Source organism: Myxocyprinus asiaticus, chromosome 33, assembly GCF_019703515.2.
Source record: "Myxocyprinus asiaticus isolate MX2 ecotype Aquarium Trade chromosome 33, UBuf_Myxa_2, whole genome shotgun sequence".
In the NCBI taxonomy this organism is placed as follows: domain Eukaryota; kingdom Metazoa; phylum Chordata; class Actinopteri; order Cypriniformes; family Catostomidae; genus Myxocyprinus; species Myxocyprinus asiaticus.
This window is the reverse complement of record NC_059376.1, coordinates 9,322,702-9,340,068: the sequence shown is the minus strand read 5'-3', so window position 1 is coordinate 9,340,068 and position 17,367 is coordinate 9,322,702. Positions and strand designations below refer to the sequence as shown.

The 17,367-nt window shown below is 40.1% G+C and overlaps 1 protein-coding gene across 3 annotated transcripts in view; it reads left to right on the top strand.

Moving 5' to 3' along the window:
- Positions 1-17,367, top strand: part of LOC127424681 (anthrax toxin receptor 1-like) — a 106,071-nt gene that overhangs the window by 67,043 nt on the left and 21,661 nt on the right. For 2 of the 3 annotated variants that reach the window (XM_051670068.1, XM_051670067.1), the window contains 3 exons: positions 1,061-1,156; positions 6,649-6,816; positions 14,502-14,582. In XM_051670068.1, the coding sequence (XP_051526028.1) occupies positions 1,061-1,156; positions 6,649-6,816; positions 14,502-14,582 (345 nt within the window). Of the gene's footprint in view, positions 1-1,060; positions 1,157-6,333; positions 6,389-6,648; positions 6,817-14,501; positions 14,583-17,367 lie in introns of those variants that run through there. The other variant, XM_051670069.1, reaches the window with a different exon arrangement.

The window sequence follows — 17,367 nt, the reverse complement described above, 5'->3', positions numbered from 1 at the left end:
CGGTGTGCTTTACACCACTGCATCCGACGCTTTGCATTGCACTTGGTGATGTATGGCTTGGATGCAGCTGCTCGGCCATGGAAACCCATTCCATGAAGCTCTCTACGCACTGTTCTTGAGCTAATCTGAAGGCCACATGAACTTTGGAGGTCTGTAGCGATTGACTCTGCAGAAAGTTGGCGACCTCTGTGCATTATGCGCCTCAGCATCCGCTGACCCCACTCTGTCATTTTACGTGGCCTACCACTTCGTGGTTGAGTTGCTGTCATTCCCAATCGCTTCCACTTTGTTATAATACCACTGACAGTTGACTGTGGAATATTTAATAGCGAGGACATTTCACGACTGGACTTGTTGCACAGGTGGCATCCTATCACAGTACCACGCTGGAATTCACTGAGCTCCTGAGAGCGGCCCATTCTTTCACGAATGTTTGTAGAAGCAGTCTGCATGCCTAGGTGCTTCATTTTATACACCTGTGGCCATGGAAGTGATTGGAACACCTGAATTCAATTATTTGGATGGGTGAGCGAATACTTTTGGCAATATAGTGTATATAAAGATATATTCTCTGAGAACAAGTCATAATATCTAATGCAATTGTGTTTCTCCAGTACATTTTTCATGTTTTGAGGGTGTTCCGATATTTTTACTGGGCAACCAGACAGAAATACTGATTAAGAAAATAGCACAAAAAATGTTTATTCTCATTGCAAATTAACATATATTTAATGTAGTCTGGGGCATATTTGCTTACATAGTTTTGTTTACAACAAGTACTAAGTGACAGCTGGATTTGCTGAAACTACCGTAATGTGTGATTGGACATACAGCATTTGACATTAACAAAAGATGTTGAAAAGTGTATAAGTCCACTTATTTTTCTATGCTACGATTAAATGGTTTGTTGCATTAAGCATTGTTTTTTTCCCATCCCATCCACAACCCTATTAGAACAGACCTGCAACCAGTTTTTGGGTCGTGACCCACCAGTAGAGAGTCACTGGTCTACATCTTGGTCACACTTTCATTGCCTTACATCTGTTGTTTGTTCTATAAGGATGATGAAGAGGATGGAGCTCCCAAAAAGAAGTGGCCTACAGTTGATGCCTCCTACTATGGGGGTAGAGGAGTCGGGGGCATTAAAAGAATGGAGGTAAACAACAGTTTTATCACTCACCAAAGGATGAACATCAGTCACTCAATTAGCACACCCTCAGTCACTCAACAGATGCTTTTTATCCAGAGGAAGAGGTTTATATCCCTAGGGGAACCGTGGGGTTAAGTGTCTTGCTAAAGGGCAACAGATTCTTCAGTAAATCTACTGTTTCTTGGAATCAGAACACTGTCGATTATATTACCAGCCAAAAGACTTCACCACCGGCTACCAGTACTTCAGAGTGATGAAAACTCATGATGTAATTAAAGTCAGCATTGTTGCCGAAAGTGATTAAAAAGGACACAACAGTGAAGAAAAACAGCAAATACCGAAAATTGCACTGATTCACAGATGGGTTCAGAGAAGTATGTTTAAAATAAACAGTCCACACTACGTAATGCAAAAAAGGTTGTTTCTCGTTTCACTGCCCAGTTGCCTATGAAGTGAAGTCATTTAAATGATATAAAGGAACACAAATTCAGGTACTAGCAATGGCCTTTGTTATTATCGTTCACGAAAACTAATGAAATACAATAAAAATAAAAACTAACATTACACTGGAAAAACTTTAGACCTAAATCCCCGAATGAAAGATAAGTATAAACAAAATCTCTTTCAAAGACGAAACAAGGCTTTGTCTACATGCATTTATACAGACGCTTGTCCTCTGACGAATGACTTTTTTACGGAAAGTGAACAGTGAGCAGCCGATGCGCACTGGTTTTCAAAGTGCATTCTGGGAATTCCAAGAAAAAGTTTTAGTATATTCATGAAACTTTCGTTAATATACGAGTTCATTGGAAGTAATTAGCACATAAAATTGACCTACTGGAAAACTTTCTTCTTGATTCACAAACGCCGCGTACACCTCTGATTTGATAGTTAAACGTATGTTAGTGAATTCTAAGTATTCATAAATATGGCATGTGTACACACTCATTTACAATTATCATAATCTGCGCCAATAAAAACGTCAATAAGGAAGACATCAGAATCTCTATAAAATGCGAACAGTAAATGTGATCTATGCGGAAATTTAATAAAGGGGTTTTTCAAGTGCATTTAGATCGTAACATTTTTATTTAGGAAACACACTGGTGTGTCCGGTCTCAAATAAAGTGAGGAACTTATGGTCATCGCATGTTCTTGCTCTCATCTAAGGTTCTTTTTTAAATCTAACAGTCCAATGGTTAAATGGTTTGACATAAATCTCGAGTGTAAAAAATGAACCAGTTCACGCCTGCAGGAGAAAGTCCACCACCATTAACACTATGTGGTTAAACTGTGCACATCGCCAGCAGCATTGGTGAAACCTCTTAGGTAAATCTTGATGGAAACAACGATATACATCTCTTGCAACAGGAACAATCTTTAGAGAAATGAACAGAATGCATGAAGAGGGTCTTTGACCTAAACATTTTTGTCTAATAAAGATTTGCAAGCTATGACAGTGTGCAGGGCTTTTTCCAATTTTTTCCATTATTTTGTGTTCACACCTGCCCAGGACATGTTTATATAGGTTTAATTGCATCAATATAGACCATGCGTCATCAACTGAATGCAATTTATCGATGTGTACACTGGATTAATGACACCTAAATTATAGAGCTCAAATCAAATAAAGAAACTGTCAAACCAGTCTTGTTAGAGAGTATTCCTATTCCTTTTTTTTTTCTTCTAGAAAATCAAGATACAATTTATAAAGCAGAGTTGGGAATTACAATACTTTGAAGAAATAAATGCAAGTATAAAAGAAACTTGAACAAGCTTTTATGTGTAAACAGGAAAACAACAACAATTAGAAAAAAATTTTACTGGCTAATTATTTCATTTCACTTCTATCAAAAAGTAATCATGGCAGTCTGCCTGAAAGGACACAACACGTTTGATTGTCTTATATGCATAATTTACACATGGTCAGGCCATTCTGTTAGATCATTTTAAAAATATGAAAAACTTTCATGAATCTGAGAATTTATGTCAGAATGGCTTTACAAACGATTTACACAAAAATTTGTTCTGCTCGTGATCAGGGCCGGTCCAGGCTCTGTTGGTGCCCTAGGCAAGATTTTAGATTGGCGCCCCAAAACCCCAACAAGGAAATCTGCTTGCCAATTTACAGTATTAGTCTTACATATTCAATTGAGCAGAGGTTTGCAATTGTTTTGGTACAGGGGCCACATCAGCCATTACCTTTGTATCTTTTAAGCCCAGAAGTAGTATTGCACTCATGCACTCAATGAATGATGCACAGTTTTGTGAAGTGTATACAGACTGATGGAACCATTCTGTGATTGCTTGAAGTTTTGCTGCTACTTTTCTATCATGTGTTAGTAAAACTGAATAAAGGCTGAATAAAATTATTAATTGTATATTTTATCATACTTCAATGCAGTGGTAGTATAGTATTCAATTTAACACTCTACATCAGGAGTCTGGTTTAATAGTAAAATAAAATATTCGGAAATTATAGATTCTAAAAGCTTATTTTAAAGGTGCTATATATATGTAAGATTGACAACAAGCGTTTAAAATGGGTACTGCAGTCCAAATTCAAAATATTGGAGAGTTGGCTGTCCCACCCCAGACTCGAAGCTCATATGGGTTGCCAGAATGTTGACACACAAATTAGCCAACTCAGCATCCGTTTTAAAGGATTTCTGGGCTTTAAGCTGTCTCCATCTTCCAAAGGCATCTCCGATATTTATCCTTGTTTTACTACGCCTCTGATCATGGTGGTTATTAGACGGATAGCGAGGCTTTTTAGGTCGGGTGGAATCTATTATCTCTGATCTAGTTCGTTTGCTGGCTTCCATGGCTGCAGCACGCTTCGATGTTTGCCTGCAAACTTGTTCAAATCTGGCAACCCGAGTCTAAATACTATTGGCGAGTGGGCAGTGGGCGGGATCACACAGGCCAAAACATAAACAGAAATTCCGTCCCGGAATGGAAACTTCAAGTAGAATATACTGGCTGTAGCACTGTTATCGGAGAAGCCAGTATTTCAGCTTAGCATGTTTCCTAATTCTCTAATGACATATTATGGTCATTTTATGATTTAGTACAGTAAAAATATTACATATAGCACCTTTAATGTTGGCTGCAAAGTGGACCCGTTTACTTGTTTTATTCTCAAAACATTATCAACCTGTTTACACACTCATGGGTCATGATGTGAGTCTCGTCAATGGTTTGTTTGGCACCCCATTCAGCACACAACTGAATAAAACAGGCTGCATGACACTGATAAATGATTACTGTCAGAGTAACATTCACATACAGGTGAAAACCAAACTCTCGCTTGGTTTTGCTCCCATGTCCCCTCCATGTGTGAAAGATGCGAAGATCTATTGGGATTTTACTAAAGTTCATCACTGCAAAGGTTTGCTTGCAGACTTGGCACTAAACAGCACACGCATCCTCACGAATGGACATGGAGTGGCTACATAACTCTTTTCTTTGAGCGCAATATTGCATTATTGAGCACTAAGTATTTTATTTTATATTTTTCGAAGTGGAGAGAGAAAGCGTGCCCTCGCATGCATGGTTACCAGATTGCATAAATGAAGTATGACATAAGGCGAAATATTTCCAATTTTTGCGAGTATAAATCTCTGATTGGGGTGTTGCATCTATTATCTGGCAACCCTGAGCATATTAAAAGCTTGTTAGGTCCCAAAACCAGATAAATGAAAGATCTAATAAAAAAACGTTCCTGATAAATCGACCCGCGGGCGGTAGTTTGCCCTGGTCTGCAATTGAGGGTGCTCTAAGGTTCGTTTGAGGGTGCTTAGCATGAATGCTTTAGACTACAGTATAGCTCATCTGTTCTTTGAAACCTGGAAAAGAATTAGGAAATTTGTCTCTTTTAAAAGAAGACACAGGAATTTTTTGGTGAAGTGAAAGCAAGCAGCAATATAACTGAAATTAAAACAACATTATAGAAGCTTAAGTTTATTTGAAAGAAAATACACTGCACTTAACTTGCACTAAACTTAAATAAAACAAACATAAATGGCCCACAGTGTCCGTACCAGTTAAGAGGTTCTAAATAAGCTATTTCAAAGTTGTAAATAAACATCAATGGCTGACATGAACAGTCGTTACCTTTATATTGCTCTTTTTTTCTGATCCTCTTCTTTGTGCCGCTTCCTGCCTTGTGCACCTGATAATGTGGTTCTTTTTTCACTCATTTTTTCCACAAATGAAAAGGATCCGTTTATAATATAATCGCATAGTGCTAGTGCTCAATATACAGGTAGAGGGGCGCACAGTCATCACGAGAGGGTGCACTTCCGGAACCCCACCCCACCCCCAAAAAAAATATTCTGGTGCAGCACCTCTCTGTCATTTTGCACCCTAGGCAACCGCCTATGTCGCCTATGCCACAGCCGGCCCTGCTGGTGATTCATTAATGAGGCCAAATGATTACAATGGGGCAGCCCTTGAAATGAGCAACTCCCTAGGCAGTGCATTTTCTATTGCTAGAGGACTGAGAAACACACCCAAAACAAACAATACCAGAACCATGTTTTGAATCTCAATAAACCAGATCTTCTGTTGTAATGTATACGACCATTCTCTCCCTGATGGACGATCAACGGCTGCCAGTAAAATACCAGAGTTTACAGTCACGGCAAGAACAGTGTTTACAATCGTGGAAAACGACCAAGTGTGCGTGCAGCTCATCTGTTCTTTGCAATCCTTCCTTCCATAGAACATTCTGCCTCAACTAGCAGCATTGCAGTGTTAGCATTTTAATTATATCAGAAAATAAAATGGCAACACGTGCTTCTATTTGGGGAAAACAACATAAAATATGCAAAAATCTTTGCATATCTTTCTTTTTCTTTCTTTTTTCTGCCAAATACACAGTGGTGTCCAGAAGTCTGGGATTTATTTGCATGTAAACCTGGAAAAGAATTAGGACATTTTTAAACAGAACAGTTATGATGTAAAATGAAGAAAAAATTATATAAAATATTCTTCTCTTTTTCTAGGTCAATAATCAAATGTTAGCAAATCTTTAACATTTACTATGTTAACTCCTTTGTACAAAAAGTCAGATTTCCTTGCTTCTATTAAAGGAATAGTTCACCGAAATATGAAAATTCTCTCATTATTTACTCACAATCATGTCATCCCAGATGTGTGTGACTTTCTTTCTTCTGCAGAACACAAATGATGAATTTTAGAAGAATATCTCAGTTCTGTTGGGCCATACAATGTAAGTGAATGTTGGCCAGAACTTTGAAGCTTCAAAAAGCACAGAAATGCAGCATAAAAGTAATCCATATAACTCCAGTGGTTAAATCCAGATCTTGGATTTCACTCTAATTGTAAAGCTGTGAAAAATGTAATAAAAATGTGTTAAATTAGAAATCAATGCAAATAGATTTTCATAGCATTTTCATTGAAGTGTCAGAGTTGGACGCACTGCATTAAACATGTTTATCATGCTTTATCTCTGTCTGCAATCCTCATTTCAGGTTCGCTGGGGTGAGAAAGGTTCGACCGAGGAGGGTGCTAAACTGGAAAAGGCGAAGAACGCAAGGGTAAAGATGCCCGAACAAGAGTTTGAAGCTCCTCCAGCTCGAATCTTAAATAATGGCATGCGGAAACCTCCAGGCCCTCGTAAATGGTACTCACCAATTAAGGTGAGAAGAACTATAAACTCTCTGGGCAGTGCACATACTGAAACTCAAATTTCGTGTTCAAGATCTTGTTGAGAAAAGGTAAATGTTGAAATCTTAATGGGCTATATTAACACTTTAGAGGCATTTAATTTTCTCCAGTAATATTTCCATTTATATTTTTTTTAGTCCACTAGTAATATTAGTAAAGATTTCTTCCACTAAAAATTTTGTAATTTAGTTTGATTTTTTATAATTTTTATAATTCATTTTCCACCCTCTCTCTGAGATCCTTAGAATTAAACAGGCTGATTTTGCTACCGTACCTTTAAGACTCATTTATGTACAGTGCCGGTCCTACCCCATTTGGGTATCAACATATATAGAAATAAATGTAATGTAAACTGCACGTAAACCAAACCAAGTGGTCTAAGATGTTAAAAGAAAGAAAGAAAGAAGCAATCACGGATCCACCGGACTCCCTCTCTCACTCCATACTCCACGCTCTCTCCCTCACTGCCGACACAGCGCTCCTCTCCCCTGAGTTTTGATCACATGCATGCACATCATGAGTGAATAATCAAGGACTGCATTTATACCCAGCTTTCACACACACTCTTGGTCTGTTCTCAACGGTGTTTGCTCAGAAACTACGGACTTCCTAGTATTGACTAACTTACCTGTTAGTACTTACCCGGTGTTATAGTCTGTGGTTATTTACCTCATTGTTGTTCTCCTCGTCTGGGTTTGTGTTTTGGTTCCTCCTCTGGTTATCGTCCAGTGTTGTGACTCTCCTGCTTCTTCAAAGTTACCTGCAAGGATCAAAGGATTGTTGTGAGTTATGTATTCACCTGTACATCGCATTATTTCCCTGTCTAGAAATTACTTACCTGCTGTTTGCAACATTACTCTATCTGGATTTACTCGCCTGTTGTTTACATCGCTTTTCAATCACCTGTTCAATAAGACACTGCTGTTGAGTCTATATCCCTGCCTCCGTGAGTTTCACTCTGACAGAAGAACAGACCACCAAAAAGGACTCAGTGGGGGCTTCCAGTATTCCACCAACACCAAGCACAAGCATTAGGATCATGGAGCTGACTGGTTTATTTCTGGAGCTGTTGAGACAAGATCTTCCTCTTCTGGAATATACAACAAAGTTGTTAACTCATTACCCCAACCACAATATCTGACTCCTACCTCAGATCCATTTATGGAATGTGAATAAACTTCCACTGACGTACAGCTCTTCTGGAGGTGGGGAACCTTTCTTTTGTGGAATACATCCGAGCCACGCTGGCCATCCATTACCCCTCGCCATTATCAACACGCTGGACCGAGGAGGTCACTCCCATCACCATGACCCCAAGGGTAACTCCTCTCCCAACATTCCTCCTAAATTTTTAGGGGGGCTAACCCTATCCAAGCTCCAGTGGTCGGGGGGGGGGGGGGGGGGTTGTCTTTTTTTAACCGCATTGAACGACCACGGAGGTCACATTCTCCCCTTGCGCTATGGGTTATGGCGGGAACTCCGGGCCGACGGCCATGCCTGCCACGGTAAACGAGCCAGCACCCATGCCTGCCACGGTAAACGAGCCAGAGCCAATGCCTGTAGCCTCGACCGTTCCCGCAACAGCGCTCCCAGCTGTCTGGAAGAGAAGAAAAAGGATTCCTGCTCCCCAGTCGATGCTAGCACTTACATCCATGGAGGTCAGTTCCCATGGCTCCGCCCCTCGAGTCTCTCCTGGCCCCGCCTTCCACGGCCCCACCCTTCAAGCCTCTCTTGGCTCCACTTGCCTTCGAGCCTTCTACGGCTCAGCCCGCTTCACCACAGTCTCCACCTCCTGAATCTCCAATCCCTACTCCTGTTGCTCCGCCTGCCTTCGTCAAGCCTCCCTCGGCTCCGCCCTCAACCCCAGAAACTCCACCTCCTATGACTCAGCCTGCACCTACTCCTGTTGCTCTGCTTCCGGATTCACCTATGGCCCTTTCTCCTCTGCTGGCTCTACCCAGGACATTTACATTTATGCATTTGGAAGAAGCTTTATCCAAAGCGACTTACAGTGTACTTATTACAGGAACAATACCCCCGGAGCAACCTGGAGTTAAGTGCCTTGCTCAAGGACACAATGGTGTTGGCTGTGGGGATTGAACAAGCAACCTTCTGATTACCAGTTATGTGCTTTAGCCCACTACGCCACCACCACATTAGATCCTCCTCCTGATCAGCCGGTTCCCGCCAAGTCACCGGCTCGACCATCTTGGACAAGGAGAACTTCCGACCCTCCGACTCCTCCCAGGACCCTGTCCCTGCCCTGTGGTCGTCTTCCAAGCCTCCTGACCCAGTCCCTGCCCAGTGGTCACCTCCCTGGCCACCTGATCATCTGCCAATTCCTCCTTAAACCTCCTGGATCCTTCCCTGTCATCTGTTTCTTCCTGCCCTCATTCATTTTTGGGCACCAGCAGTCGCCCTTTGGGGGGGCAGTGGGGGATGGGGATTCTGTCACGGATCCACCGGACTCTCTCACTCCACACTCCGCTCTCTCCCTCACTGCCAACACATCGCTCACTCTCCCCTGAGTTTTGATCACATGCACCTGCACATCATAAGTGAATAATCAAGGACTGCATTTATATCCAGCTTTCACACACACTCTTGGTCTGTTCTCGTTGACGTTTGCTCAAACTATGAACTTCTTAGTATTGACTAACTTACCTATTAGTACTTACCTGGTATTATATTCTGTGGTTATTTACCTCATTGTTCTCCTCATCTGGGTTTGTGTGTTGGTTCCTCCGGTTATTGTCCAGTGTTGTGACTCTCCTGCTTCAAAGTTACCTGCAAGGATCAAAGGACTGTTGGGAGTTATCTATTCATCTGTACAGTGCATTATTTCCCTGTCTGGAAATTACTTACCTGCTGTTTGCAACACTATCTGGATTTACTCACCTGTTTACATCACTTTTTAATTCACCTGTTCAATAAAACCCCGCTGTTGGGTCCATATCCCTGCCTCTGAGTTTCTCTGTGAACGACGCGCTGCCCTAAAGATGTATGCACACTGTACAGGGGCATTTGTAGGATTTCATCATTACTGAGTCTGGGGCCCTTCAACTATACAATCTATTGTACCATGCCATTGTAGGGGGGTCATGGGGCATGCTCCCCTAGGAGATTTTATTTATTTGCAAAAACCGCACCAAAGCATTAATTTCTGGTGATTTTAGGACATTTTCATTTGAACATTTTGACAAATTTTCACATAAGCACAAGATTAAGTTTATCAAAGCTACCTTTCTCAAAAGCCTGTGGCAGTATCATGGTAAATTATTGTAAAACCTTGGTATTTTTATAATCTATCATGGTATTTATATGGTAGTCTACTCCAAGGAACATGTCCCATCAACATGGTATTGGCTTAGTAATTTTTGGTACATGTAACAATCATATCTATTATGCATATCATGTAACTTCTTTTTTTTTTTAAATATGCAGCCACACATAAGCCAATCCTCCTTGGTCCTAAATTCATCTGTGACTCTGTCTAAATTCCGAATGTTCAGTAAGAACTTTCTTTCTGACTCTCTCGTATAATTTGTGTATATATAACAATCCAGGAGCAAAAAGTGTCGTATTTTAGCTTTGGACATCACCATAAGCACAACTAATAACGTACATATACAGGTGCATCTCAATAAATTAGAATGTCGTGGAAAAGTTCATTTATTTCAGTAATTCAACTCAAATTGTGAAACTCGTGTATTAAATAAATTCAATGCACACAGACTGAAGTAGTTTAAGTCTTTGGTTCTTTTAATTGTGATGATTTTGGCTCACATTTAACAAAAACCCACCAATTCACTATCTCAAAAAATTAGAATATGGTGACATGCCAATCAGCTAATCAACTCAAAACACCTGCAAAGGTTTCCTGAGCCTTCAAAATGGTCTCTCAGTTTGGTTCACTAGGCTACACAATCATGGGGAAGACTGCTGATCTGACAGTTGTCCAGAAGACAATCATTGACACCCTTCACAAGGAGGGTAAGCCACAAACATTCATTGCCAAAGAAGCTGGCTGTTCACAGAGTGCTGTATCCAAGCATGTAAACAGAAAGTTGAGTGGAAGGAAAAAGTGTGGAAGAAAAAGATGCACAACCAACCGAGAGAACCGCAGTCTTATGAGGATTGTCAAGCAAAATCGATTCAAGAATTTGGGTGAACTTCATAAGGAATGGACTGAGGCTGGGGTTAAGGCATCAACCACACACAGACATGTCAAGGAATTTGGCTACAGTTGTCGTATTCCTCTTGTTAAGCCACTCCTGAACCACAGACAACATCAGAGGCGTCTTACCTGGGCTATGGAGAAGAAGAACTGGACTGTTGCCGAGTGTTCCAAAGTCCTCTTTTCAGATGAGAGCAAGTTTTGTATTTCATTTGGAAACCAAGGTCCTAGAGTCTGGAGGAAGGGTGGAGAAGCTCATAGCCCAAGTTGCTTGAAGTCCAGTGTTAAGTTTCCACAGTCTGTGATGATTTGGGGTGCAATGTCATCTGCTGGTGTTGGTCCATTGTGTTTTTTGAAAACCAAAGTCACTGCACCCGTTTACCAAGAAATTTTGGAGCACTTCATGCTTCCTTCTGCTGACCAGCTTTTTAAAGATGCTGATTTCATTTTCCAGCAGGATTTGGCACCTGCCCACACTGCCAAAAGCACCAAAAGTTGGTTAAATGACCATGGTGTTGGTGTGCTTGACTGGCCAGCAAACTCACCAGACCTGAACCCCATAGAGAATCTATGGGGTATTGTCAAGAGGAAAATGAGAAACAAGAGACCAAAAAATTCAGATGAGCTGAAGGCCACTGTCAAAGAAACCTGGGCTTCCATACCACCTCAGCAGTGCCACAAACTGATCACCTCCATGCCATGCCGAATTGAGGCAGTAATTAAAGCAAAAGGAGCCCCTACCAAGTATTGAGTACATATACAGTAAATGAACATACTTTCCAGAAGGCCAACAATTCACTAAAAATGTTATGATGTATTCTAATTTTTTGAGATAGTGAATTGGTGGGTTTTTGTTAAATGTGAGCAAAATCATCACAATTAAAAGAACCAAAGACTTAAACTACTTCAGTCTGTGTGCATTGAATTTATTTAATACACGAGTTTCACAATTTGAGTTGAATTACTGAAATAAATGAACTTTTCCATGACATTCTAATTTATTGAGATGCACCTGTATATGTACCAACAAGTAAAGAATGTAAGAAATGCGCATGGCTGTAAAGTTTTCACATGCTTTTTGTGACTATTGTGGGTCTCGCTGTAGCTGACTTCTTCAACCCCCTATCATGTACTTTCGCGTAAAGGTCAACCAGAAAACATCTTTGTCACTTTCTAGCTGACGTCCTTTCTACACCTATTCGATTGCACATGGTGTCATGTATACTTGGACAGAGAGATGAAGACTGTAGCTCGATAATCAAAAACTCGTGGTATTTCGATTATAACTGCCCATGTAAATGTACTCACTGGCATGAAAATAATATGATTGTGTAACATTTTTATGGCTATTGGATGAGATTTCATGTGGCACAAGTAACCCCCACAAAGCACTTCTCCTCCAGAATTAATTTGTCTATACATATGACTTGAGATATCAGTTAATGCCTGTATTCAAGGTTCTATGAGACATAGCTGGAGTACAGTATATGTGGCCTTTGTGGTCTTTCTGAAAATCATCTTATTAGTTCATGTGGGGCATCTACAAATGGAAATTGGTATTTATGCAGAAACCTACAATGGTGACCTCCAAAAGACTGGGACTGCAGAGCCAGCACTTTTGTTACACAGAAAAACAGGTTTCCCTCATTTCACCCCATCTCTGATCACCCACTCTCATAGCTCTCCCCTCCCTGCTGTCCAAGAGCTCAGAGCACTGCCAAATCTTTCTTTTGTGTGTGTGTGTGTGTGTGTGTGTATGTGCTTTTGTTCTAAGATCCTTTCTTTTGGTCTGTTATTCCCACTTTTATTTGTTCATCTCTCTATGTCTTGTGCCTGCCTGTTTTATTTTTATTTGGAGAGAGGCCATGAGACCAGTATGAGAGATGTTCCAGACAGTTTGTGACCCACCTTCACATTTATAACATCCAGGGACATTCCCTCAACAATTGTCAGAGGTTCACAATAGGTGGGTCACGAGCTGAAAATGGCTGAAGGTCTGTCAGCGAGTCACATGGAAAATCAACATGTTGCTTCTGAATGTTTATGTACCCTGAAATCAACCCCATTCTGCTTAATTACTGACAAACGACAGTCCCCATCAGACATTATTGCATAAATTTGGTCTTGTTTACCTTTCCTTCTGGCACTAAGATCCCCAGAGACACAAGTTCTGGTCACATAGAAACCAGGAAGTACTTGCGTTCACATAAACAATGATGAGCTTGACTTGGAGCTTGCATCTTCGCTTTAAAATAAAAATTTTACTCCACTGATGGTTCGGTTCGGGGTTGGGGTTTGGGTTTGAGTTTGCCCAAAAGAAGGTATCTTAGAACCTTTGTTTATGAATCATGCCTATGATGCCTTAAAATGGGTTTTAGATTGGGTTTTCATTAGGTTTTGTATTTAGTGTGATAAACAATTTTGGTATTGTGTTGGGTTGTCTTTTGATGTCTAATGTAAAATCTGGGTCCTAAAGCAAATTTGTTGAGAACCACTGATATAAGTTTTTTTTTTTTTTTTTTTTCGTTTTTTTACCCTTTACTCTTTCTTTATTCCTTTGTGTATGTGTCTTTCTCTCTCTCTGTCTTGTTTTACAAAGAGAGTAAATCTTGTGCAATGAGGGTCAGCTGTTTTTCTTAGGAAGTTGGATCAGGGTTGAGTAACACACTGAAGAACATTGGAATGTTGTTGCATAGTAATAACTGCAGAACAGATTTGAAAACACTGATTCACTCTAAACTGTGGCTTTGAGTTTTATCCATCTCACTTGATAAAGGGAATATGAGCCAGAGAGGCCGCATGTGGGGTGTTGAGTTCAGCTGACAAATACAGGAAAACTCTTTGTTATTAAAACCCATTTTCCCAGTGTTCGGTGAATGATCAATGCGGGGAACAAACTTTTAAAGACCTGATGAGAAGACCTGGATTGCAGAGCAAATGGGCTGTTCATATACACATACACACATAGTGGCCCCAAAAAGTATTTGTACCTACAACAAAATATCAAAACAAAACTGCTGTTTTTGTATTGTTGTACACTGGAAGCTCCTGTCACCAAGACAAATTCCTTGTATGTGTAAGCATACTTGGCAATAAAGCTCATTCTGATTCTGATTCTGAAATAATGCAAGAGTTTTGAAACTACTGTTACACAACAGGTGTCAAGGTGATTTTTTTTGTGGATGTTTGAAGTCAGTTAATCTCAAGTTTACACAGGTGTCCTAGCAAAGTAGTTCAGCACATTAACTATGTACATGTTCCACTAACATTTGACAACCAGAAAGTGTCCAGATATGTTTTGTCTGTGCGTATTTTGTACAGTAGGCTGTATCTATATTTTTTATCAGTTTTAAAAGCCAACAAACAAACTTTTTGTGAAATTTTGCTTTTTTAAGTATGGCTTAAGTGTCCAAATACTTTTTTGGGCCATTGTAAACTTGCATTTTCTGTCTTAATTTTATGTATTTTGCTGATCAACAGGGAAAACTGGATGCATTGTGGGTACTTATGAAGAAAGGCTACGACAGAGTGTCCATCATGCGACCACAACCAGGGGACAAGGTAAGAATGTAAAATCTCATCTTTAATGTTTAAAGGTATTGTCAGCAATAATGGTCATTTTCCAAAACTCAGCCCCCTTTAACATCTCTAGCACAAGCTCAAGGACATCTCCATTCATTGATTCTTCTCTGTCCATTTTTCACAGTCCAATACAGCAATCTGCTAAATGACTCTTATAAACTGTCAGTCACGTCAATACCAATCGGCTTTACTAAAGTTCAGTCATGACAACTCTCAGAAATATTTAGCATGTAAATGTGGGTTTGACATATTGGTTTTGGTGGACTAGATCTTCTAGGCTGCTTCTGCTGCAGAGCAAGTACGGAGACTTGCTACTGTTAGAACATACAAAAGACATTTTGAGTTAGCATGTGGACATGCTGTAGCTGCTGCACAATTTGACAAAAGGCAAGACATGCTGCAGCGAGCATGTATAACATGCTGCTGCCAAATAGACATTACAAACAGTCCCACCATAGCAAATGTAGACAGGTGGAGGTGGGTTTAAAAGAAAAACCTCTCAGTGCACTGCAGTGAAACCGGCTTGTTTGCAAAACTGAGCAATTTAAATGTTAGGCAAAGAGAGAGACGCCAGTTGATTGGCTACCCGATTACATGTCAAAGGACCAATCAGCTTACACCATGCGAGCCTACTGGCTGAACATGTCACATGTGAGCGAGCCAATTGGCTAACAGATAAGTTCAAAGATCCTATCAGCTTGCGCCACAGAGAGCTGCGTGACTGAACTTTGGTCATTGTGAGAAAGCGGAAATGAAAAGATGAATTTACCAGCCTCACACTGATGGAGAAATACACAAAATAGATTCAGACAAAATAGACCTAAAGCATTATATTTTGGTTGGCCAAAAAGAATGTTAATTTCTGTGGTGAACTTTCCTTCTAAGTGTGCATCTTTATGCTAGGTAATGTTTATTCAAACAATATCAACATTACTTACAAATAATTGAATAAATGTCAACAATAAATGTTGAAGTTCAACACAGGGACACATGAATAGACTTGGCTTCCTCTGAGCAAGTCGTACTTGCTTGCACTCCCTGCTTATTTCATACATTTCTCAATCCTCAAATGAACTGAGTATAACAACAGACCAAGACTAAAATCCCACCTGTTGCGGGCTGGTCTCTTGGACCAAGCAAATACACAAAGGAAATGCATATCATATATCCCAAATGGCAATGAGATGTGCATTAATTATAATAGAAAATTCTTTAGCATGGATAGGGTGGTATTTCTTACTTAGGCAAAAGATGATTTGACTCTTTTGAGGTTGATGGACAGTGAGGACAAGACCTCATCTAAGGACAGTAGGGGATGCCCTGACTACTCCTTTAGTCATTTAGTTCTGCCACTAGTCAGTGCGTTGGGTCTATGTCAACTAGACGTGGATCACGTGACTTCAGTTGTGCTTGTTCTATTTGTTGACTAATATGATCATGACAGGAAATCTTTGTGTTGGTTCCAAATATTTTCCACTCAAATTCGGACCCGATGTGTCAAATTCTGGACAAGCGCCACCATGCAGCCAATGCCAAGATAATAACGTCTTCCCCCACTGATCTCCAGCTAGATGCTACATTTGCAAAGTAGAAAGTGAACGAAAGCTGTTTTGTAGGGTTTGGGTTAGGAGAATATTAATGTATTTACTAATCAGATATCGAACGTGTTGTGCCTTTCATGTCACTTACTTTCAAAGAAGTAAAAGAGTGCACATGCAAGGATGCGCATTCACATGTGAATGCAGTTCAAGTTTCAGCCACTTGGGGGAAATCTGTAAATTCGGAAAGCAAAGACCGATTTTAGCAGACAAAATACCTACTTCCTGTCGCTAATTTTCCCATGAGATTCAAAGGAGAACAGTCACATCTTGTTGTCTAGATATCATACCATCCTCTGGTAACAAAAGCCCAAATTATTTTTGTCATATTAGAGAAAAATGTCAACAAATGTTGTGCATGAAACTCCAATTAGCATGCATCCAATCTAGACTGTAAAATGCAATGCAATTTGTTCTTAAAGTAGCCAACACTAAAAGTAAATAAACAGCTCCTGCAAGCCTGTGCTAAAACAGTCGGCCGTTTTCTTCACCCACAAAATTTGTGCAGCTTTGTTAAACCAAAGTAAAGAGAAGGACTCCAATGTCAACAGCACCATTGTGACTTAACAACACATGCAGAGGGTGTTGTCAGTTGATGTCTGAGAAACACCCTGTAGAACTGTAGAACACCCACACCCTCATTGTCTCTGAGGAGCTAGTTTAGTAGCTCTAAATTTCATAGCTCATTGCTTGATTGTGAGAAGTGGAGTCACTTTTGGCTTTAGCTTTGCCAGGACCTAATCCTCTTAAAGGGAAATAACCCAGTTTCATCAATATCACCAGAAACCACTTCACTGCAGTCAAGAGCTATGAGAATCACCCAGGTCACTGTAATACAACTTGTAAATTTACTTAAAAGGACATCAGGGCTCAGAAATAAGGATGGTCAAATGGGCCATTGTGAGAGTATGCCTTGAGAACTTAAACATTTGAATTTTGATTACAGATGAGGATTTGTTGAAATTGCAAGTATATGATAGTGTTTTAAGTATCAGTTAGAATGGGATGAAAAGTATAAATTACTTTGAAATGGTATACAATGCATGCCATTGTTTTCCAGGTCAAGTGTGTTTATAGATGAATGTCATGAAGTTACATTATAGGTTTTATGGTTAAGATTATTATTATTTTTTTTTTTTTTTCGGGCAGTCCACAAATTTGTCAAT